Source organism: Convolutriloba macropyga, chromosome 3, assembly GCF_964194025.1.
Source record: "Convolutriloba macropyga chromosome 3, txConMacr16.3, whole genome shotgun sequence".
NCBI lineage: Eukaryota > Metazoa > Xenacoelomorpha > Acoela > Convolutidae > Convolutriloba > Convolutriloba macropyga.
Window position 1 is genome coordinate 10,047,553 of NC_134470.1, and position 25,022 is coordinate 10,072,574.

The 25,022-nt window shown below is 37.7% G+C and overlaps 1 protein-coding gene across 1 annotated transcript; it reads right to left on the reverse strand.

Annotated features, from left to right (window-relative positions):
• Positions 1-10,292: 10,292 nt before the first annotated feature.
• LOC142336849 (uncharacterized) lies at positions 10,293-24,568 on the reverse strand. The gene is made up of 4 exons (XM_075385803.1): positions 24,239-24,568; positions 15,540-15,829; positions 11,234-11,587; positions 10,293-10,783 (listed from the first exon to the last, which is right to left on the reverse strand). The coding sequence occupies exons 1-4, from the start codon at positions 24,391-24,393 to the stop codon at positions 10,362-10,364; spliced, it is 1,221 nt and encodes a 406-aa protein (XP_075241918.1). The 5' UTR covers positions 24,394-24,568; the 3' UTR covers positions 10,293-10,361.
• Positions 24,569-25,022: the final 454 nt, after the last annotated feature.

Below are 25,022 nucleotides of genomic sequence, written 5' to 3' on the forward strand. Positions count from 1 at the left end.
AATTAATGGTTTCCAGTTCATCTTTGAGATTCTAACAGCAAATTTGTTTAACGCTGGCTATTTTTCCAGTTGCCGTTTCTTGATGTACTCAGCTTTTTTTATCTATATCATTAAATGAGCATGTAGCTGTTGCTCTTTGTGACTTCAGTACCGCTTGATCCCGAAACTACCAATTGACAACTAAACTAAGATTGAATTTGCTGGCAGTCGTATAGACACTTAACTTAAAAAATAATCAGGCAGTTAACGAAATCGTTCTCACTTCTTCTGTTTTGCTGCACTTTGTTTTCCCAGTACAAAAAACTGGAAATTTTGAAACTTTCCTTTATTTTAAAAGTGGTAAAAAAGAGTTGTAAACACAGATGTAATATTACAATTTTATCCTACTTTGTTGGGAAATGTTTTTGGAGAACGAAAAGCATAGTTTATATTTTTTGTCCTATTTTCAAAAGAAAATGAAAAAAAAAATGCCGTAAACCTACTTCATCTTACTTTCCGTCACCATCAGGAAACTATTAGAGGACGTGAATTTTTGTCTAACAGCTTTTCTTTAAATTAATTGCAAAACAAAAATCTTTGATATTTCAGATCTATGAACCAATCAAAAAATAACTGAGGCGAGTATTTGAGGCACACTTTGTTTCTTCTGATATGCACATAAAGAAAGTTTCTAAGACTGTTACAGAGTTTGTTTTTGGTGAAAAAGAATTATTGCCACGCATGAAATACAAATTATTTAGTTGATAAAGTAAATATTTAAACAAAATTGTATTTACTTTTTCATTTTACCCTCAGAACTTTAGCAGCTATCTTTGTAACACAATTCATTTCTGTCTGTTGGTAGAAATTCCGATTCCTGGAAATATTTTGCTGTCATTTGTTAGCTTCATTGCTGCTCCTGCTGTACTTTCGAAAATCTTAGAACAGTATCCCAAGTTGTTCTCGTATCAATTGTGCTTGTCTATCAAGTGTATAGTAAACAGTTGTGATTTTCCCCGAGCGAACTTGCTTTTAGGAATATTGAGAGGTTTTTCGCTCGAAATAAAATTGGTACTCAGAATTAGTTTGGTACGACATGGCGAATTCATTAGGCAGGAAAGACACTTCCATCGGGATTGACCTTTTCTGGGTCAAACAAACACCAAACTCCTCAATCAGATGGATGAAAACAAAACGTGTAATTCAAAATTGCTCTCTTAGCAATCTAAAAATTAATTAAAATTTTCGCTCATCTGCAATTAGCTGAAATGCCTTTGGAAACCATCTACAATGTAACAGCTCAAATGGGAAAACAGTACATCTATGTCTCAGTATTAAGGGAGAGACTCTTCATCAACAAGAAACTGCAGGAAAAAAACACCGCCTTGCTGGATATGTTTCGCAAATTGTAGAAGGTGCATTTATCCGGCAATAAAATCAACTTTATTATATATGTCTTCTTATCAGTAAAACTATGAAAATGGGAATAAGATTTGATCATTTCTAAAGAAAACTTTAAACAGCTTGTGAAAATCGTTGATCTCGGGAAGGAAGAAACACTCGTTTGCGTATTCTTCACCAATATGCTGAATACCGACATACAGAGGCGAACAAAACAAACGTTTTAATATCACTCGAAATGACAACTCCCTACAATTCTCCTGTAAAACATGCCACTGCCAGTTTTACAATTTCCATACAATAAAAGCTCAGAAGACAACATGGTGGCCAAAGCAAATGACGCCCATGGGCCTACAATCATAAAGATCAGCTTAACTTCATCGAAAATTTGAAACCAGAAGACAATCTCCAAAAAACGATCTTGCAAAATTTGGGCAACATCCCAAACGAAGGTCCCTCAAAAACGAAATGCCGCAAAGCGAGGCCATATTTTCACCTAAAGACCAATTGAGGACAAGATAGAGTCTCAAATTCGGGCAATATCCCGAGCGAAGGTCCCTCAAAAACGACCTGCCGCAATGCGAGGCCATATGTTCATCTAAAAACCAATTGAGGACAAGATAGAGTCTCACATTTGGGCAAAATCCCAAACGAAGGTCCCTCAAATACGAAATGCCGCAATGCGAGGCCAAATTTTCACCTAAAGACCAATTGAGGACAAGATAGAGTCTCAGATGCATATTTTCATCTAAAGATCAATTGAAGACAAGATAGAGTCTCACATTTGGGCAACATCCCGAGCGAAGGTCCCCCAAAAACGAAATGCCACAATGCTAGGCCATATTTTCACCTAAAAACCAATTGAGGACAAGATAGAGTCTCACATTTGGGCAACATCCCAAACGAAGGTCCCTCAAATACGAAATACCGCAATGCGAGGCCATATTTTCACCTAAAGACCAATTGAGGACAAGATAATGTCTCGCATTTGGGCAACATCCCAAACGAAGGTCCCTCAAAAACGAAATGCCGCAATGCGAGGACTTATTTTCACCTAGAGACCAATTAAAGACAACATAGAGTCTCACATTTGGGCAACATCCGGAGCAAAGGTCCCTCAAAAACAACATGCCGCAATGCGAGGCCATTTTTTCACCTAAAGACCAAATGAGTACAAGATAGAGTCTGACATTTGGGCAACATCCCGAGCGAAGGTCCCTTAAAAACGAAACGCCACAATGCTAGGCCATATTTCCACCTAAAAACCTATTGAGGACAAAATAGAGTCTCACATTTGGGCAACATCCCAAAAAAGGGTCCCTCAAAAACGAAATGCCGCAATGCGAGCCCTTATTTTCACCTAAAGACCAATTGAGCACAAGATAGAGTCTCCCATTTGGGCTGCATCCTTAGCAAAGGTCCCTCAAAAACGACATGCCGCAATGCGAGGCCATATTTTCACCTAAAGACCAATTGAGGACAAGATAGAGTCTCACATTTGGGCAACATCCTGAGCGAAGGTCCCTCAAAAACGAAATGCCACAGTGCTAGGCCATATTTTCAACCAAAGACCAATTGAGTACAAGATAGAGTCTCACATTTGGGCAACATCCCAAACGAAGGTCCCTCAAAAACGAAAAGCCACAGTGCTAGGCCATATTTTCAACTAAAGACCAATTGAGGACAAAATAGAGTGTCACAGTTGGGCAACATCCCAAACGAAGGTCCCTCAAAAACGAAATGCCGCAATGCGAGGCCTTATTTTCACCTAAAGACCAATTGAGGACAAGATAGAGTCTCATATTTGGGCAACATCCCGAGCAAAGGTCCCTCAAAAACGACATGCCGCAATGCGAGGCCAAATTTTCACCTAAAGACCAATTGAGGACAAGATAGATTCTCACATTTGCGCAACATCCCGAGCGAAGGTCCCTCAAAAACGAAATGCCACAATTCTAGGTCATATTTTCACCTAAAGACCAATTGAGTACAAGATAGAGTCTCACATTTGGGCAACATCCCGAGCGAAGGTCCCCCAAAAACGAAATGCCACAATGCTAGGCCATATTTTCACCTAAAGACCAATTGAGGACAAGATAGAGTCTCAAATTTGGGCAACATCCTGAGCAAAGGTCCCTCAAAAGCGACATGCCGCAATGCGCGGCCATATTTTCACCTAAATACCAATTGAGGACAAGATAGATTCTCACATTTGCGCAACATCCCGAGCGAAGGTCACTCAAAAACGAAATGCCACAATGCTAGGCCATATTTTCACCTAAAGACCAATTGAGTACAAGATAGAGTCTCACATTTGGGCAACATCCCGAGCGAAGGTCCCTCAAAAACGAAATGCCACAATGCTAGGCCATATTTTCACCTAAAGACCAATTGAGGACAAGATACAGTCTCACATTTGGGCAACATCCCGAGCAAAGGTCCCTCAAAAACGACATGCCGCAATGCGAGGCCATATTTTCACCAAAAGACCAATTGAGGACAAGATAGAGTCTCACATTTGGGCAACATCCCGAGCGAAGGTCCCTCAAAAACGAAATGCCACAGTGCTAGGCCAAATTTTCACCTAAAAACCAAATGAGTTCCAGATAGAGTCTCACATTTGGACAACATCCCCAATGAAGGTCCCTCAAAAACGAGAAGCCGCAATGCGAGGCCATCTTTTCAACAAAAGTCCAATTGAGGACAAGATAGAGTCTCACATTTGGGCAACATCCCGAGCGAAGCTCCCTCAAAAACGAAATGCCACAGTGCTAGGCCAAATTTTCACCTAAAAACCAAATGAGTTCCAGATACAGTCTCACATTTGGGCAACATCCCGAGCAAATGTCCCTCAAAAACGACATGCCGCAATGCGAGGCCATATTTTCACCAAAAACAAATTGAGGACAAGATAGAGTCTCAAATTTGGGCAACATCCCGAGCGAAGGTCCCTCAAAAACGAAATGCCACAGTGCTAGGCCAAATTTTCACCTAAAAACCAAATGAGTTCCAGATAGAGTCTCACATTTGGACAACATCCCCAATGAAGGTCCCTCAAAAACAAAAAGCCGCAATGCGAGGCCATCTTTTCACCTAAAGACCAATTGAGGACAAGATAGAGTGTCACATTTGGGCAAAATCGCAAACGAAGATTCCTCAAAAACGAAATGCCGCAATGCGAGGCCTTATTTTCACCGAAAGAGCAATTGAGGACAAGATAGAGTCTCACATTTGGGCAACATCCCGAGCGAAGGTCCCTCAAAAACGAAATGCCACAATGCTAGGCCATATTCTGACCTAACGACCGATTGAGGACAAGATAGGGTCTCACATTTGGGCAACATCCCGAGCGAAGGTCCCTCAAAAACAAAATGCCACAATGCTGGGCCATATTTTCACCTAAAAACCAATTGAGGACAAGGTAGAGTGTCAGATTTAGGCAAAATCGCAAACGAAGGTCCCTCAAAAACGAAATGCCGCAATGCGAGGCTTTATTTACACCTAAAGACCAATTGAGGACACGATAGAGTCTCTTTTTTGGGCAACATCCCGAGCGATGGTCCCTCAAAAAGAAAATGCCACAATGCTAGGCCATATTTTCACCTACAGACCAATTTAGGACAAGATAGGGTCTCACATTTGGGCAACATCCCGAGCAAAGGTCCCTCAAAAACGAAATGCCAAAATTATAGGCCATATTTTCACCTGAAGACCAATTGAGGACAAGATAGGGTCTCACATTTGGGCAACATCCCGAGCGAAGGTCCCTCAAAAACGAAATGCCACAATGCTAGGCCATATTTTCACCTAAAAACCAATTGAGTACAAGATAGAGTCTCACATTTGGGCAACATCCCGAGCGAAGGTCCCTCAAAAACGAAATGCCACAATGCTAGGCCATATTTTCACCTAAAAACCAATTGAGTACAAGATAGTGTCTCACATTTGGGCAACATCCCGAGCGAAGATCCCTCAAAAACGAAATGCCACAATGCTAGGCCACTTTTTCACCTAAAAACCAATTGAGGACAAGATAGAGTCTCACATTTGGGTAACATCCCAAACGAAGGTCCCCTAAAACGAAATGCCGCAATGCGAGGCCATATTTTCACCTAAAGAACAATTGAGGACAAGATAGAGTCTCACATTTGGGCAAAATCCCAAACGAAGGTCCCTCAAAAACGAAATGCCGCAATGCGAGGCCTTATTTTCACCTAGAGACCAACTGAGGACAAGATAGATTCTCACAATTGGGCAACATCCCGAGCAGAGATCCTTCAAAAACAACATGCCGCAATGCGAGGCCATATTTTCAACTAAAGACCAATTGAGGACAAGATAGAGTCTCACATTTGGGCAACATCCGGAGCGAAGGTCCCTCAAAAACGAAATGCCACAATGCTAGGCCATATTTTCACCTAAAGACCAATTGAGTTCAAGATAGAGTCTCACATTTGGGAAACATCCCGAGCGAAGGTCCCTCAAAAACGAAATGCCACAATGCTTGGCCATATTTTCACCTAAAGACCAATTGAGTACAAGATAGAGTCTCACATTTGGGCAACATCCCGAGCGAAGGTCCCTCAAAAACGAAATGCCGCAATGCGAGGCCATATTTTCACCTAAAGACCAATATTGATTCTCACATTATAGCGCTCACCCCAAAAACACATGAGTGACAGAAAATTTATAAGTTATTAAAAATAACTCAAATGCATGTCCGATCAGCCAACAACCGGAAAAGTTGATGTAATAAATCCGACCAAATTCGCAAACCGCTTGCTTCAGCCAACAATGTACCCTTGCTTCAACCACCACCGTCTGCATTTCCAAAACCGCCATTTATTGCACTCTCATCAAAAATTTTCTTCTGTAGAGAGTCACCCTTCTTTATCATCCGATAGTGGATGATTTCGATAAAGCCCCAACTATGGCTTCCAGAGCTCGTGCAATTCAGCAGTCTGGGACTACCACCAAACTCCAAATCATAAATGCCCAGCAGTCGACGTCGACATTTTTTTATCTCCAAAAACCGGAGAGCAAAACTGAAAAACTCGCAAATGTGGGGGTCCTGTCAATATGGAAACTTGCGTACGTTTCATAGGCGACGCCAGAAAATCAGAACATATTATTCTTTGATCCAGATTACAGTATGTGAGGCTGAAAATTCAAAAAATGACAAAAAATTACGAAGAATTTCAATCAAAAATTAAATGTTTTTTGTTATCACTGCCTATTCATAATATGTGTATGCTTTTTGTACATATTTAACCGCTGAATATTTACTAGTATACAAAAAAGTTACAATTTTCAAAAGTTTAGCGGTACATGTCAAGTTTCAATATAACAGTTATTGAGATTGTCAGACATATAATTTAGTTGCTGCAGTAAATCATAAAACTGAGTTGTTTTTAGTTCTCCATTTCAATCTCAAAACATAAGTCACTAACGTCGATGACCAATACACTTCAATTTCAGTTCGTAAAATTTCTGCTTTGTGAAAGCTTTTTCATTTCAGTGCTAGCATTGTTGCTAATTCTTATCTGAATTCTGCGAGCTAGTGAACAGCATCCAGATTTGATCTCGTTTCATCTTTAGTTGTCTGTTAACTCTGGAATAAATTGTTATATTATGTCTTAAAAAATGCTTTTACTAGTAAACGCACACTCCTCCCCCAAAATTAGTATTCGGAGATAGTTCAGTTCAGTACAAAATAAAACCAAGGTTTCAGTTTTAACTAGCTTGCTTCTCAAGGTCGGTTTTTCCCCCAAGAAGCTGCTGTATAAAATTGGATGCTAATCTTGAAAATTTTTCTGCCCATATAATTGTTAGACTCATTTTTTTAATAGAGAGAGAGAGAGATAATCAGTTAAAGAAACTATTCAAATATTTTCATGTTTTTTTTCTGTGCCCAAGAATGACGAAGCTTTTCACTTTTTTACTGGAACCTAGAAGTGTTAGCCCTCTGCCAGAACAGCAAAGCAATCCAAGTTCTGCAGGATATTAATAATTGTTTATTCAAGCAATAAACGAGCGGGACACAATTATAAATGCGAACTCTCCAAACTCTGCCTGAATGGAGTTTAGCAATTTCCAGCAACACCTTAATGTGAAATGTTTTGTTCAGATGTCTGAAAATCTTTTTGTTTGAGAGACCTTTTGTCCCATCAAAAGTGTATTTCGGGGAAAACAATTTTATTTTTTTCTCTGAATACTAATTCATTTGTTTTCTCTGCTGTGACTACTATTTCTATTGTTTTCTAAGCAAAAACTTCAAAATGTGAGTTTTGAGTTGCTTTTTTCTCACCAAAGATTCAATTGTTTTCTTAGCTTGTCCAAATGGTTGCAGCCAATGTGGTTTTCCTTGCTGAAAATCTAGATATAACCGTTTAAAAGTTGAAAACTTTTTTAGAGTCGTCAATGTTATATTTGAGTTGTTTGCTCGGCCAGTCAACCTTTAGAGGTAGGAATGTTGACAGAAAAAAATGTTGTACAGAAGAGGTCCCCGAATTGATAAATTCAGTAAACCAAAATCCACAGCTCTTTCTACGTCATTTTGACAATATCTGTTGCCTTGTTTTCGTCCAATTCCTTTTTTAAGTTAGAATTCGACTAATACCGGGAACGTTCCCAGAAAGAAAATTGCAGTTGATTGGCTGTTTTTGGGACAATCACTGGTTTTATACAAATTTTAAGAAAAACATGGCCGATCAATCTGATAGTCAACGGAGATGCTGGTAAATTGGCAGTTTTGAAATCGTGTTTTCAACTGAAATGAGTCAATAAAAAGAGAACATAATTTTTTTGGTCCTGTCCTATGTATATCCAGCTACGTGTTACCTTTGTTTAAGCATATGCGTTTGAACGCCTTTGGTTTTAACGATAGCTTGTTCTACTTGTTCAAAGAATTTGCAGCTTCTCAACTATGCTCTCCTTTACTATAAAAATTGTTGCATTGTCTCTCACTTTCGTTATTGGCGGTCGCCTATTGTTGCATGTATTTCTTCACTCAAATCACATAAAACCGCGTTTTTTCGATCTACAATTGCCTGTGACAGAATAATTCCCCGGGTTGAGACCAAATGGTTAATTTGTATAAACTTGCAAGGTTCTTGCAAAAGATGATTAACTTGTAAGATTTTGCAAGTTTCATGCAAAAATTGTCTAACTTGTAAGAACTTGCAAGTGAAATGGTTAACTTGTAAGAACTTGTAAGTCGAATGGTTATGTTGTAAGAACTTGCAAGGCGAATGACTAACTTGTGGGTTTCTTGCAAGTTCCTTCCGGTCGAGCACAACTTTTATTTGTTAATTCAATTTAACATGCAGTCATTTACCGTAAAAAGCGCGTGAGATTTATTTGCTCTGTTTGGATAACATAATACAATTCGACCTAAGTAGACAAAATGGTTACTTTTAGAATTTTATGAACTCAAGAGAGTTACTTTTGCAATTTCATTAAAAACAATAGATCTCAATTAGCTTCTTCACGATTGATTTTTTAAAAATGTTCTCAAAATAGTGACTTTGATTAACTTTTCAAATTCATGTGTCACCAATTTTTCAAAATAATTCAGTGGACCTTCAGTTTTACACCTATTTTATAATTTAAACTCACACAATTTTCCGGATTCTATTTTTTCCAAACATCCGTATACATTCATGTCTTGCAACGTTTTATATGCGGTATAGTGTGTGTGTCTGTGTGCGTGTATGTGTTTGTGTGTGTTTGTGTGTAATGTGTGTGCATGCGTGTGTGTGCGTGGTGTAATTGTGTGTGTGGTGTGTGTGCGAATGATTAACTTGTAAGTAACTTGTATGGTGAATGGTTAACTTGTAAGAGTCTTGTAAGTCGAATGATTAACTTGTAAGAACTTGTAAGTCAAATGGTTGACTTGTAAGAACTTTCAAGTTTTTGGAAGAAAAACTTGCAAGGCGATGCATCATCTTGTAAGTTTCTGCCAGAAACTTGCAAGTTCTTACAAGTTAACCATTCGGCCTCGACCCGGGCCAGCAAATTTGACTTTCCCAGCAGTTTGATGTTTCTCGAGCTCTCTTAGCTATAGCTTCATATTTTTAGTCCATGACAAAAATTTATTTTTGTTCTTATTTCCTTCCTATTACCGTAAGATAGATTCAAACCATAGAAAAAAAATTATAGAACATTCAATTTTGTCTTTAAATTGTATGCTTTGTGTGTTTTACTTTTTGCTCTTGATAAGATTTTTGGTGTTAAAAAACGTTCTCTTTATATTTATCTATAACTCTATAAGAACCAGAAATCTGCTATACAAGATAAAGATGAAACTTTTTTTAAGTTATTGAATATGACTGACTCAACGGTCTTTTTTAGCTGTGAACAACAAAAAAGGGAATTCCTAGTTTGCAGTTTTTATTGGCTCTCTTGGTAACTTTTTATGAGGAATAAAATAAATTACTTTTTTTCAAGTGTCTTTTGTTTTGCGTATATTTCATTCTAGTCTGACTTACCGTTTTTTCTCATGTTACCGTTTGGTTATAGGCTTGAATTTTTTTTCAGTGTAGTGATTAAGCCTCATATTTCTCAAACTATCGGATCAATACTTGTCGTCTGATGTTTCATATTACCTTTTTTCAATTTCCAGTTTTTAAAATCAAATAGAAAAGGTACTTTTTGGGTCAACCCAAATTAATTCAGAGAGCAAAAGAGTAGTTTCAATTTCATATAACTTTTGAGTTTTTGGTTTTTGACTTTCTTTTAAGGGTAGCTACCATCTATTCTTTAGTTTCGCTGATTTTGCTATTTGTTTCCACCCTTTTGTTTCCAATTGATTTTGAAATATGTCTAAAGTTTCACATTTTTTGTTTCAAATTGTCTTCATATTTCATTTCTTGTTCACATCTACGCCATCACTTCCTTCAATTGAAACGAGGCACAATCTCATATCAATTAAATTGCTCTAAATAACACATATAAATCTTTATCAACAATCACTCAGTGTCTCAATGGTCATCCGTGAACAACTTTATGCAATCAGGCAGTTCTTCGATGAACTTGCACACAGATTTTGCTTCCGAAGGCAACTCATCGAGGAGGTCTTCCACGAATATTATGATAACTTCAATCCCCCTCCGTTTGAAATCGTCCAAATAACCCTTCGCCTCTTTAGTGACCAGCTCCCGTTTCTCAGTAAGGAAACAAAGCCCTCGTTTGGTTCCAAGTTTGAAGCACTGGCCTGCCATTAGACACACGAGGTCGGTCAATATGTGTTTGTTATGGGTCAAATCGCTGCTGTTTCTCATTTGTACGTACGTGTGTGGGATGTCGTCACGTTTCATGACACAAGATGCATAGTGGGGTCGTACAATTGGGTTATCTATTTCGTAGTTCGCTCGGGTCGTTTTGAGTAGGGTTACTACGAGCCCTGAAACAATTGGAAAACTCTTTCTGATTCGACTTCGGCTCGTTTCTACACTGTTTCCTTAATTATTTTGATTATTTCCTTAATTATTTTAATAAAGACTGTTTCCTTAATTTCTAGACTGTTTCCTTAATTATTTTAATTCTTACATATTTGAAAAATATGTAAGAATTGCGGTGAATAGTGGTAAAAAAATAATACTTTTCACCGCAAAGCTCGCGCATCTTTCAGCGATGAATGATTTTTCTTAGTAACACAACCACATAAAGTTATAACTTTGTGTCAATTTATAATATATACTTAAATATATTAGTCCATGGTTTACGGCGTAGAAGATGAGATATCGTAGATATAAGGAAGCCATGGTCTGTTGTTTTACAGTAGAAAAGTAGATACTTAAAAAGGCGGAAGTATTAATTCCTTTTTTTGGAGGAATGATAGCAATTAGCATACCTGCAAAATATGCTAGAGTATCTTTGGGTTCCAGGTCTAAATGGGCACTTAAGTCATGATCCTTTGGAGACCTGAACAATTTTATCAACGACACCAAACAGTGTCTAGTTGCCAAATGGGTCTTTTCCAGCGCTTTCTCCGTAAATGCCAGGTTATCCTGCAACATTCGCAGCTGGGAATTAATTCCTTGGATTTGGTTTTCCAGTTTGAGGACTAGGAAGCTGGATTTCTTGGAAGAAATTGGCTCAAAGTCACTCAGTTCGGTGTCTGAGGCGAGGAGAGCCGAGACGCGAGAGCCCCCCGAAATACCCCGGATGTCGTATTTGCCAAATGGGGGTTTGGAGTCGAATAAACCTGAAACAAAATAAACATGCTACCAAAAAGAATGGTTGCTGTAAATAGTTGGTAGTGAAAATTTTTTGAAAAATTTCTTGATTTTGAAAATGAGTTTATGAAAAATAGACTTGAAACATCGAGTTGTCACTGAACTTTCAATTCCATCAGTTGAGGGGGGAAAGGGGGTGATAGGACGAGGTTTCAAATTGACGACGCATAAATTCTGTGACAAATGAACGACAAATAGTATTAATGCATTCAAAATTGCAATATGCGATGATAACTTAGTCCGAGTTGAAGCGGGGCACTCTTAACGGACTTTGCTGCGATAACCGAAGGCTTTGCTGCGATAACCGGCGCGTTGTTTCTGGATAATATCCCACTGCTAATCGCTGAAACAGACAGCGGAACAAAATTGTCCGCACAATTTGTACTTGCTTATTTCTCGTTGGTTCTATTAATAACATGCTTTTGACTACTTGGTCAAAATGGACAACTAATGGACTAATGGTCAAAATATTGATGTTCAGCATGCTATTGTCGTCAAGATGCAAATAAAATCAGTGTCGTCAATTGGGTTTATGGCCCATTTGATCCCCCCCCCCCCATAAATATCACACTATACGCTCGAACTATATATACATTATTAAGAAATAATGGTCTGAGGTAGGCATTAAAAATAACGCTAAAAGAATTCAAATAAGGTAATGTTGCAATACGTTCTCACGTCAATTCAGGCAAGCATAATTAATATACTTTTTAAGTTTTCAAGCCTGTTCATTTTACCAGATCAACTGAAATTTTGTGTGCATGTTGATCAAAATTTTGATAAATTTATAGAACTGTGAGATTGCAAACAATTTATGCCCCATATAATTGAGGCGAACATATAACGTTCCAAAATCTAAGTCCCCTAAAGAACGGTTGAGTTGTGGTTTGATTTAAAAAAACAACAGAAAAAGGTATTATAACGCTTTATCACAAAACGATAACTTTTACTTTTATAGCAATAATCATATTCTTCAAATCAAGTAAAAATTATTTTGAAGGAAGTTAAAACCCTTCTCTATGTTCACATTCGAAATGGCGCAAGATCTGTAGCTTGGGACGATTTCGATTATCAAAAATAAGAAGAAAGCATAACTTGATCTCTAATTTCAAATAATTTTTCTCAATAATTACCCTACTTAAATTTCTGAAAAATTCAGTACTGAATTCAGAAAATTTTTAAATATATTTAGTGCTGATTCAGATCTTTTCTTGTCACACTTGTCTACGATGTTCTCTGATACATATTCTCATTCAGATCTGAGATCGTAATATATATTTTAGTTTAATTTTTACGTCAATTCACGATTGCTTGGAAAATGTACATTCATGGTATAATCTGATCCAAAAACAGATACAAATTTTTGTAGGCAAAGTATTACAACGTCGAAGCATGCTTCATGGAAAACTTTTGGACGCAAAATTACTGTTCACAAAAGAACAATTCTCCAATTCTCAGGTAAATTTCTCAGGTAAAGTGGTTTAGTTTTATTGAAACGAAAAAAACACTGGAACAATGATTTACGATTGAAACCAATGATATACCAGTCGCACAAACTATATAGACATAAGTGAAAAGTTTTCCATTTTCTAAAAAAAATGACTGCCCTGCAAAATTTTTTTAATTGTCGGTCATAGAAAACATGAACAATGTCGAAAACGAGTAAAACAATTGAACAAAAATTCCAGCGAAATATTTTTTGGAACTCTTAAACGCAGCACTTTGAAAGCAAAATTTGAGACCATGGAATTTTTTAGAGTTTAGTAAACACTTATTTAACTTTTTCAAATTAAAAAGCCATTTCTTTTCAAAGAAATATAAGCAACACAATCAAGATCTCGGATTAAAATTTAGATGTAACAATTTCCCAAAAAAATTCCGTAAGTAGAAAAAAACACTTCTTCTAGTTTTTCAGAAAAATCGCTAACTGAAGATATGAAGACATACTATGCCTATATAACAATCAGTTCTAATTCTTTTCACCCCGATTTGATTAACACCGAATATTAGCGGCCGGCATTCCAAGCACGAGTTCTCTAGATTATGCTGACAATTTAATCCTAGGTAAGGTTGTGATAGTTTCATGTCAACTGCAGGTCCACTAAGCATTGACGAATTATTATAGTACCAATGTTAATAGTAACAATTAGATAAAGGATTTAAATTGTTGTGACAAATAAGAGGGGTGAAGTAATCGGGATGAATTGATATGCAGTAGGAAAGAAAAAAGCGAGGTTCAATCAAACGCTTTGCGTGACTTTTGAATCGCGGAGATTCAATTCAGCAATTAGGCTGACGCACTAATTGTTTGTTTTTTCTTGTGTTTGAGCTTAAATTTTACTGAATTCGATCACATTATAGCATAGTAGTTTTTGAGAAATCATTCCGACATTTGAGCTCAACTTCGGATGCAAGAGTACTCGGCACTGGAATCTCATTGCACGAAACTTCTCAGAACGATATTTTTTTATGCGTATAATTCCATTTGCATCGCAATCACCAAATATAGTCAACATAACCCAGAAATTTGAAAATTGTTATCGTGTATGTATTAACAAGTTTGCTACAACCGTAGTGTCTTTCAAATTATTATGCGTCGCCTGACTAAGACTAAAACTTTGTATAACAATTCATCTCGTCTTAAACGATAAAAAAAAACTTGATCAGGTATGATATACACGGTGAAAATTCATATTTGTCAAGTCTTACAGGAGATAAATTCTGCCTTATAAATTCCTACACGATAGAAAATCTACCAGAGACAAAGTATTTATCGTGTGAGATCTTTTAAGATTTTCATTAGATCTTTTAACGTAAACAGTTGGAAAGCAATAACTCGTCGTTTTGATAAAACTTTTATTAGATCTTATACGATAAAAATTCTTTGAGTATAACCTGCTCTTCAAACCGAAGACAATTCAGACTTGCTGTCAAGCAGTAGCCAAAAAGCAACAAAGAGTCAGAGCAACAAAGAGAAAATTATCCTATATTGTCCTCTGAGACCTATAAGATCCCGTGAAAAGGTTTATTCGAGTATCAAGGGCTTTTTTGAAGCGGTGATTTTTCATTTAGGCTGAAAAAGTTTTTTCAAATACCAAAAATATCTGGAACTTCTAAGTTGAGCCATAGTACCTAGTTGATACTCAAAATAAACCTGCCGTCAAAATACACTCAACAAACATTTTTTTCATTAATGGTTCGTTGACCGATTATTTTTTTCTTCCATAGGAACTGGACTACGTCATACGGAAATCATTAAAACATGCCTTATCAGATCTTACACGATAAAAATTCTGCACTACGGGAACTTTTATCGTGTAAGATCTGATAAGACATGTTTTAAACATTTCAAGATAACAATTCAGAAAAATTGAATTTTTATCTTATAAGATCTGATAGGTATCTTATCAGAGCTTACAAGACTAAAGTTCACGTAGGGCAGATTTTTTTCGTGAAGACCAGATAAGATCTTACACGATAAAGACTTTTGTTCAGCATCTTATCATATCTTACACGATTAAAAATTTTTGGTATCACTGGGATAATAGTCTTATCCCAGAAAAAAAAAGTTATCCAAATCCTGGAAATACGTTTAAATATTGAATTAAAATTGTTAAGTTATCAAAATATTGCTACTATTTAGCCATGTTTCTGGTGAATTAATTTGTGACATTTCCTCCTGTCCCAGCCGATTATGAGGTTTCATGCAATTCAGTCCGAAAAAAAAACAAAAATTTCATAATATTCCTGAAATACGCAGAATTGAAGTTACTTATGTTCATAACAAGCACAGAAAAGTGCTCTGAATTCTGGCATGAAATGTCTATTAAATGCCGTGATCAGAACTGGCCATAGTAAAAATCAATATGAAAATGCTATGACTCAGTACTGAATTCTGAATATAGGTCCAGGGAAGCCTACCTTCATACAATCTGTCAGGATCTTTCTCAAACACATCCCTCACATCCTCAATCTCAGTTATCCTCTTTCGAAGTCGTTTTCTTTTCGTCAGAAGAGCCCTCGCCCTCTCTTCCAAATCTCCAAGTGCCTTCCACAGCTCGTCGATTTGTTTAGTGTAATCTTTAGCGTTCGATTTGCCCTTTTTCGATATGAACTCTATGATCTCATCGAGGTTTTCGAAGTGTTTGTCCGAAGTGTACTGGGGGAGGGGCTGGTGTGTCAGGGCCAGGGTGCGTTGCGATTTGTTCAGACTGAAACAATGGCAGATATTTGTAGACAAGACTTCAATTTTGAGTCTTTGAAATGAAAAAATTGGAACTATTTGAGTTTTTTTAAAATATATCCTACTGACCTTTTATTTTGCACATTTTACTGAATTGAAACAAAGACATGTAAAAGTTACTTGTGCAACACTTTGATGTATTAAAATGCATTAAAAGTCTGCAACTCTTCGAAAATAAGAGACAAACTAATACATATATGTACATTCTTATGTCATTGCATTTTACTTTTTTTGATGACATTTATTTAAAAAATCAAAATTTTAATTAGGATCTTAAATTTAGGACAGAGAGAACTTCACACAAATAATGTTAATTTTGTAGGTCCGGAGATGATGTTATCTAACAATGCCTAAAACAAGAAGAAACTGCTCTACCAGTCAGCTGTTCTGCTCGCGTATTCAAATGCATTTCATTAAACTCACTACAAAAAAAGACAAGCCTACTGTTTTTGCAATAACATCCAACCAAAGTTGGACCAAAATCCGGTGGTTTCTGCATTTCTATTGCAAATCAAGTTCTGATCAGAAACTGGTCAGCTTTTGCACTTTTTCTCCAAACTCAATTCAATTTGTGCAGGCCTGGTAAAAAATGCGTTAATATATACTATACAATTAGATAAATTTCATGAACCTAATTGTCGGAAGTCGCTGTCATTCCAGGCTATATTGAATTCATTATTTTTGAAACCACCTTCTTATGTCCTAAAATTCTTGAAAAACGTTTGTAATGGTTGCTTATCAAATGAAATCAAAGGACTCTGACAAAAAAGTTTTGAAGATATAAAAATTTTATTGAGAAATTGTTTACGCCTCTAGAAAACAAAATTTACTGTAAACAGTTTACGCAACCAAATTTCATTAAATTTTGTCCCGACAAAAAAAAACGCTGAAAACATTGAGCTATTCTTTAGTGCAAAATATCAGGCTGCATTCAATTGTTTTAATGGATGAATACAACAAATTTTTAAAACAAAAAAATGCGTGGGAATAAAAAATAAAAAATTTCAAAAAATTCAAAAAACCATTTTCAAAAAACCATTTTGAGTTTGTAATTAGCCTAAAAACTCTGAATTGTCCAAATTTTAATAGTATCATTTGAGAACAGACTCAAATAATTAATCTTCTTGTGAACAGCGCAGCTAGGAATTTCAAAAAAACTCGTTGTATTCTTAATCAACAATTAGTATCGAGAGAAACACTTCTGAAATTAATCACCAGTTAGGCTTTCATTTCGACAATTAGATGCAATATCCGTGGGTAAGGGGTAATTTATAACAAATTTGAACTTACTTAGCCTATTGTTACTCGTCTCCACACACGTTTAAAACTCTTAAATTAAAACATAGGCCTTCAAAAAAAACCGACAAAATCTAGCATGTCTACTCGATTTGTCGGATTTTTGCCACGTAATGTTGACTATCCTAGGAGCCAAAATCAGCCATTAATGCACTCTGCTTGAGCACATCAACACATTACTCTGTAGAGTAGTTAGTAAATATTATTAATCTATAAATCAGAGCAGTCAATTTTTCAAATACTGAAAATGGGTCAATACTTTTTATGAGAAAAATTACTATTGAGAAAAAATCCAAAACTAAGTTAGTTAAATTAGTTAATGCAACGGTAAGTACAGTAGAGTGGATATACAGTTACAAAAGCAAACTGCATAAACGAAGTATCCGGACAGATTTTGTAACCACTCAGAATGAACTGGGCGGTGTATAACTTTCTTTGTGAAACACAAGGAGAGCAGCCATTATTTTTGGTCCGCCGACCCGGACACTGGAAAAAACTGCTGTCCAACCCAACAGTCGAAAAGACAAAGTCATCGACGAACGAGAACAAAACTCAACAGGCAATTCAACGACGCAAAGCCAATTACGCAAAGTGCATTAGAAGTTGACTATCAAAGCTTAATTAAAGCAAATAAACGAAAGTACTGTATGGATTCAAGATGCAGTCCCAAAGTACAAACGAAGTGACTCCGTCACAGAGTCAAGACATTTTTCAAAGACAGATTAGCAACTGTGAAAAACGACTCGACGAAAAAACTCAGGAGGGCCAGGAGCTAATCAGAAACAACGATAGATCAAGCAAACTCAAGACCATTTATCAACAGATACTGAAGCTTGACGACTCGTGTTGCACTTTGTCTCGGAAGTGGGCAACTACTCTACGTGATCCCGAAATGTTTGATCGTTACGAAGCCAAACAACTTAACTTCTTACAAACATTAAACGCAGACTGGTTACCGTATATCCACGGAGAAACAAACATGAAGGATCAACAGAATCAAACTGTTCAATTGACAAGCGATGCAGAACCAACTGCCGCGAAGATTTCACATTCTGTTGTAGGAGTTTCTCAACGAACTGCTGTTGAAAATGGAAACCCAAACAAGGACAATGATTTAGTGGCCTCCTCTAATAAACGAGCTAAAAAAGCAGAAAAACTTGCGGCTTTAGAGAAAGACTTTGCAGCAAAAATGAGGTTGAAGAAAATTGAATTCGAATTGAAAAGGAAAGAGCTTGAAATGGAGATGCAACTTTTTGAAGAAGAAGGTGCACTGAAACTGGAATACAAGAAAGAAGCTCTTGACGCAAGAGCATCAGATTCTGATGATAGTGCAGCCCCTAGCATTCGAAGTAGATCACCATCCAACTGGAAAACCCCGAAGAATAAAGATGTTTCCGGTTGGCTCAATAACTCGGATAAATTTTCCAACTTGCAAGAATATAGTTTCGAGCGTGCGAAAACTAGGATCGATATCAATTATCCCAGGGTAAGTTTCAATCACGAAGGTGTACTTAAGTCACGGTCACCAAGTGGAGAGCGTGTCAGCTCAGCCCGGGAACAAGACAAGTTTAAGCGTGATAAACCAAGCAGTAGTAGTCAGCTACCTAAGTTGAAGTTGAGTTCTTTCAACGGAAAACCCCTAGAGTGGCCAGAGTGGTCGAATTTGTTCAAAGCAACGGTTGACCATCGCGATATACCCGACTCAGAGAAAATGAGCCACATGAAAACTTTGTTGACAGGTAAAGCAAAGTCAGCTATATCAGGAATGGGCTATTCGGGAGAGTTCTACGGTCAAGCGTGGGAACTCTTGGGACGGACGTTTGGGCGACCGTACCTAATTGTTGACGCTCAGCTTAACATATTGCGCAAACAACAACCAATTCGAATGCACGACTCAACGGCTATAATTAATTGCTCGATAACAATCAGCAACCAAGTTATTGTACTGAAGATATACAATTACGAGGCGATCTGCGTTCAAGTTCAACACTGCAAGTGGCAATTGAAAAACTGCCCCCAAATTTTAAAGAAAGTGATTCTTCTTCGTTGACGAGTATCAAGAAGATAGACCCGATCTCACTCTCCTTGAAAAATGGTTAGCTCGAAAGGCTTTGTCCATGAAGGAATGCCATCAAACAAGAATGAACGTAAGGAAGATGATTGACCAAACGCTAACAAGGAAAAACAATTCTTAAAATCGTCAAATATTAGAGCGAGTTCGAATGCGAACGAAACGAAGCAAATGCAAAACAACAAGTGTCCACTAGCGGATGGCACTCATAAAATATGGAACTGTCCAATATTTAAGAATATGAATGTAACCGATCGCTATGCGACAGTGAGGAAAGAACGCTTATGTTATGGATGTCTGCCGAAAGGGCATGCTATCAAAGATTTTAAAGTCCACCCGTGCGGTATAAATGGATGTATCAAAAAGCACAACAGACTTCTACACTCAGAAAACCGAATAGACGAGGGTAGTCACGCAGTTAATGTGAGCGCAGCAACAATCCACCAGAGTAACCAAATTACTAGTTTTCTTCAAATAGTTCCGGTACCGTTTCAGAGCGGTGGTAACAGGTTGACTGCCTACGCTTTCCTGGATAGTGGGTCAACAGTACCATTCATCGATCAAAGTGTCAAGGACCAACTACAAGCCAAAGGCACGGACGTTACCTTGAACATAGCTGGCATACATGGGATGAAAGATTTGAGGACAGAAAAGGTTCCTATCACAATAAAGGGACTACATTCAACGGTGCATTCGATTGAAGCGGTTGCACACCCATCAATTTCGTTGAGAAACACAACATATGACTACAAGGAACTGAAGAACAAATTCAGACACCTGAATGTTCTCACTGACAGAACATTCAACCTGATGGAAGTAGGCATCAAACTTGGACAAGACGCCTACGAAATTCAACGTCCATTGGACTATAAGATTGGAACACGAAGTGAGATTTTCGCCGTCTTAACAGAATTGGGATGAGTAGTCAGTGGTCCCATGACAGGCAAGCAAAGTCAAAATGTTTGTCATTTTGCCTTCACAGAAGTTATGAAAGTGGCAGAAATTATCCAATCATGGTGGGACATAGAAACTTATGCTTCCAAGATAAATGTTGTAAGTCAATCAAAGAAAGAGCAACAAGCTCAGAAGTTTCTAGAGAGCACAACAAAGTTTACAGACGAGCGGTACGAAGTTGGCATGCTCTGGAATGAACCAGAACCCAATCTTCCGAACAATTACAGCTCAGCCCTTGGTCAGCTCTACTCACTGGAACGAAGAGAAGATTCCAACGTGACCCAAATTTAAAAGAATTGTATCAACAGTCAATTGATACAGATGTGGAAAAGGGATTTGTGAAGATCCTCGTTAAATCGGAAGTCAAAGGCACTTTCGCAAGGGAATGGTATTTGCCACACCATCCAGTTTTAAACCCCAACAAACCTGGTAAAGTTCGCCGTGTTTGCATTGCTGCAGCAAAATACAAGGACGTATGCCGAAATGACAAGCTGTTAGCCGGACCCAATCTACTACACGGCTTGATTGGAACAATATTCAGATTTCGAGAAGGACCAATAACCCTAACCGCAGATATTGAATCAACGTTTCTGCAAGTGCAATTTCCTGAACGGGATAAAAGCTGCTTGAGATTCCTGTGGCGTTCAACAGTGAACGAGCCTGTGTAAATTTACGAGTATCAACGTCATGTTTTTGGAGCAAAGAGATCACGAACATGTGCCAACTACGCTCTGAAGCGAGTTGCCATCGATAACGAGGACGAGTTCCCAATTGCAGCAAAAACAATCCAAAACAACTTCTACATGGACAATTTCATCAATTCAGTCGAAACACCTGAGGAAGCAATCAAGGTTTTCAAACAACTACAACCTCTTCTCTCAAAACATGGATTTGAACTGAAGAAGTGGATCACCAACAACAACATGGTAACGAACGCAATCCCAGAGGATTTGAGATCAATCAGCAACACACAGCAGGTTGAAGTAGAACCCGGCAAGGAAGGTTCATCCGTGCTTGGGCTTCAGTGGACGATTATCGATGTTAGTCTACAGGTTTGTAGAGGTACAAGCAAAGAATTTGAGACCCCAATCACCCAAAGGAAGATCTTATCTCTAGTTTCTTCCGTGTTTGATCATCTTGGACTGTTTGCACCATTCAGTGTTCATATGAGACGACTCCTGAAGAGCATCTGTACAAAAAATGGACAACATTGGGACAACTCAGTAGAACCTAACGAAGAAGAAGAGTTTCTGAATTGGAAAGACCACCTCCCAGAAGTAGCAAAACCAGCATTGATAGAAGATACTTCAGCACAGCCAAGGACAAATGGGAACTTCATGTGTTTGCCGACGCATCTGAAGACACAATGTGCGCAGTGGCATACATACGTTCAAAGCCCAAAGAATACTCAGCAGACTTAGCATTTGTAATCGGAAAGTGCAGAGTTGCACCCATGCGACACCTTTCCATACCACGCTGGGAACTACAAGCAGCAGTGATGGCGGTGAGACTTAACGAACAGATAGTGAAAGAACACGAAACGAAGATTCACAGTGCAACTTTTGGTCAGACTCCACTACTGTTCTGCAATGGATTCATTGCTCCCACCGTAAGCAACAGGTGTTTGTTGCAAACAGAGTGGCTGAGATTTTGGATACAACTAATGTTTCACAGTGGAATCATGTGAGTGGTATTAACAATCCAGCTGACATCGGGACACGAGCGATCAATGTTGACGAACTTAAGAGAAGCGAATGGCTCACTGGGCCGGCCTGGTTGAAGCAACGAAAGATCGAATTGCCTGAACAGGTGAATTTAACATTTGCTTCAGACGAACAAAACGACGAAACGGTCTTCTCAGCAAAGGTTGAAGAGAAGAAGCTGATGATTCAGTGGGAACGATTCAGCAATTTCAATCGACTTGTAAATACAATGGCATACGTACAGCGCGTATTTAGAAAACACAAACCTGCAACAAAAACACTAAGTGTTTAAGAAAGAGAGGGTGCACAAGCAGGCATTTTCAGACTACTGCAGCAAGAACAGTTTGCTGAAGAGATGAAATCTCTCAAGGTTGAAAAGAAAATTCTAAAAAACAGCAAAGTTCTCCAGTTTTTATCATTCAAAGACCAGCAAGGACTTATTCGTGCTCAAGGCAGAATAGGTAAAATCAATTGAACTTCGAAACCAAGCATCCAATACTGTTGCATTGGAAGCACCATGTAGTAGAATTATTCTTGCAAAATGAACATAAGAATAGTCATCACGAAGGTACTGAACATGTCAGAAACATAGTTCAGCAGAAATTCTGGATCCTAGGCATACGAAATGCTTTGAGATCGATCAAAAACAAATATATTAGATGTCGAAAGGGAAGAGCCCAAACAAAGGCACCAGTAATGGCAGATCTACCTGAAGAACAATTAGTCGCATCAACAGTGTTCTCGAATGTGGGCGTAGACTATTTCGGACCATTCACAGTAAAGATTGGTCGAAGAAACGAAAAACGTTGGTGTTGTCTATTCACATGCCTTACTGTACTAGCGGTTCATATAGAAATTGTACTAAAACTAGACAATGATTGTTGTCTGAACGCAATTATGCGATTCATTGCTCGAAGAGGCAAACCGGTCAAAATGATTAGCGATAACGGGACAAACTTCGTTGGAGCTGAAAAGGAACTGGCAGAGTATATAGCAGCATGGAACAAGAGGCAAATTGAAGAACATTTGATTCAACAAGGTATCAGGTGGTTAGTGGAAGACAGTGACAAACGTGGATATTACGATCTGGGTCGAATAACCGAAACATTTGAAGGTTCCGACGGAGTGATTCGATCAGCAACAATCCGAACGAAAGATGGATACTACAAGAGACCAGTAGTGAAGCTCGCTCCAGTGCTATCAATGGACGAAGATGTTTTCACGAAGGAAAACAGGGCCGGCGATGTTGGAGCTGAGCTCGCGAAGCTTGCGTAGGTGGGAAAATAGAAACAAAACACTTTCTGTTGTCCTAGTCATTTAATAGTTATAGTTATAGTTCTAGTTCTAGTTACAGTTAAAAAGAGAAAAGGGGGAAATAACAAAAAGCAACACACAGAACTCAAAGTAGCAGCCGCAGAAAAGGGCTTAAAGTATAACTCAGCAAAAATATTGCAAAAAAAATTGTCTTGAGCAGTAAATAACGCGTTACTGTTTCTTGAACTAGAAATATTCCTGAGCAGTAAATTGTTACTGTGTCTTGTATTCAAAATATTATTCTTGAGCAGTAAATCCTGTTACTGTGTCTTGTATCTACGATTTATTGGAGCTCAAATTCAACTGTTACAACCCCAAGTTCTGGTATTCTCAACTTGTGAGTACAAATAGCAAAAGCCAACGTAAGTTTAAATTTAAGTATTTTTGCACAAACAGGTCTTAGACATATATCTTTGTCTTCGATTTGTTTTTTCTATCGGATTGAACTGGTACACATAAAGAGATCCCGTATTGTGTGATCCGTAACAATCCAGTTCAAATTGATAGTTGAAAAAACTAAGATTAGCCAATAATTACGAACAGAGTAGTTAATGCAACGGTAAGTACAGCAGAACGGATATACAGTTGCAACAGCAAACTGCATAAACGAAGTATCCGGACAGATTTTGTAACCACTCAGAACGAACTGGGCGGTGTAAAACTTTCTTTGTGAAACAAAAGGAGAGCAGCCGTTACAGTTGTTAATCGCTAAAATCAGGCAGAGCTAACAGTAGGCAATTTTATGTAGAAATCCAAAAAATTTTTTGACCTTTTTTGGGAATTCTAATCAGAAATGATTACTATTCCTAAAAACTCCTCACTGTCATCTGTAAATCAAATTATTGTCAAAAGCAGTCGTAAACGCTCAATAATGACAAAAATGATAAAAAAAACGCTCAATTTTCAAAATTACCAACCCAAATTTCTCGTTTTCCCAAAAAAATGACAAGAACCAATCTCGAATGGTTGTGGGTTTAATAAACTGCAACTTCAATTGCGGGTTGAATAAAATTCGAAAATTAACAGGTGATTTGTTTACCTGAAAATCAATTCATCGTCATCATTAAAATCATCATCATCTTCGTGTTTGTCTCCGAGTGTCGGTCGCGATTCTTGTGTGAACAAATTCTGAGTATCCGTGAAAACTTCATTTGGGTCCAAAAGCGATGCCGGTTTTGACGACAATGCTGCCATATTTTGTATCTTCAAGTCTCCGGTAATACAAAACTAAAACTGAACAATAATGTATACCAAGTTGTTGTTCAAAATGAATGGATAGAACAAAACAGTGTCTGAATGAGGTGTTATTTTTGATGTGTTATGACCATGCTATGCATTAAAACTTAATGTTTTGTTGTGTACGTAAAAAAAATTTGTCACGTGCGTTTTAGTTTTTGTGAATAGAGGTATAGAAGAAATTTTATATATACGCTTAAAGCATATCTTTTGTTGTTCTCGAATAATTGACAGCTTTGAAAGCTTACCGCATGCCGAGAAACTGCACGATTTGAATTAGTTTTTCCAAACCAGGCCAAAAAACTAGAACCTTGATAAATGCTCCTGAATTTTCTTCAAATTAAGTAAAACAATGTTCAAATACTGGATCTTTCCCATTGTAGCCCCCCATGAAATTATAGCCCCCCATTATGGTATAATTACCATGATTGGGGGGCCATAGGTTATCTGACCACTAGGCTGGGGGGGGGGCTATAATGGGAAAGACCCCAAATACTCACGTTTTCTTCAAATAAACTGCTAGGAAAGAATTTCTCTAAAGGTGAAAACAAAACTATTGAACAATGTCTCAAAAACTAGCTGCAACC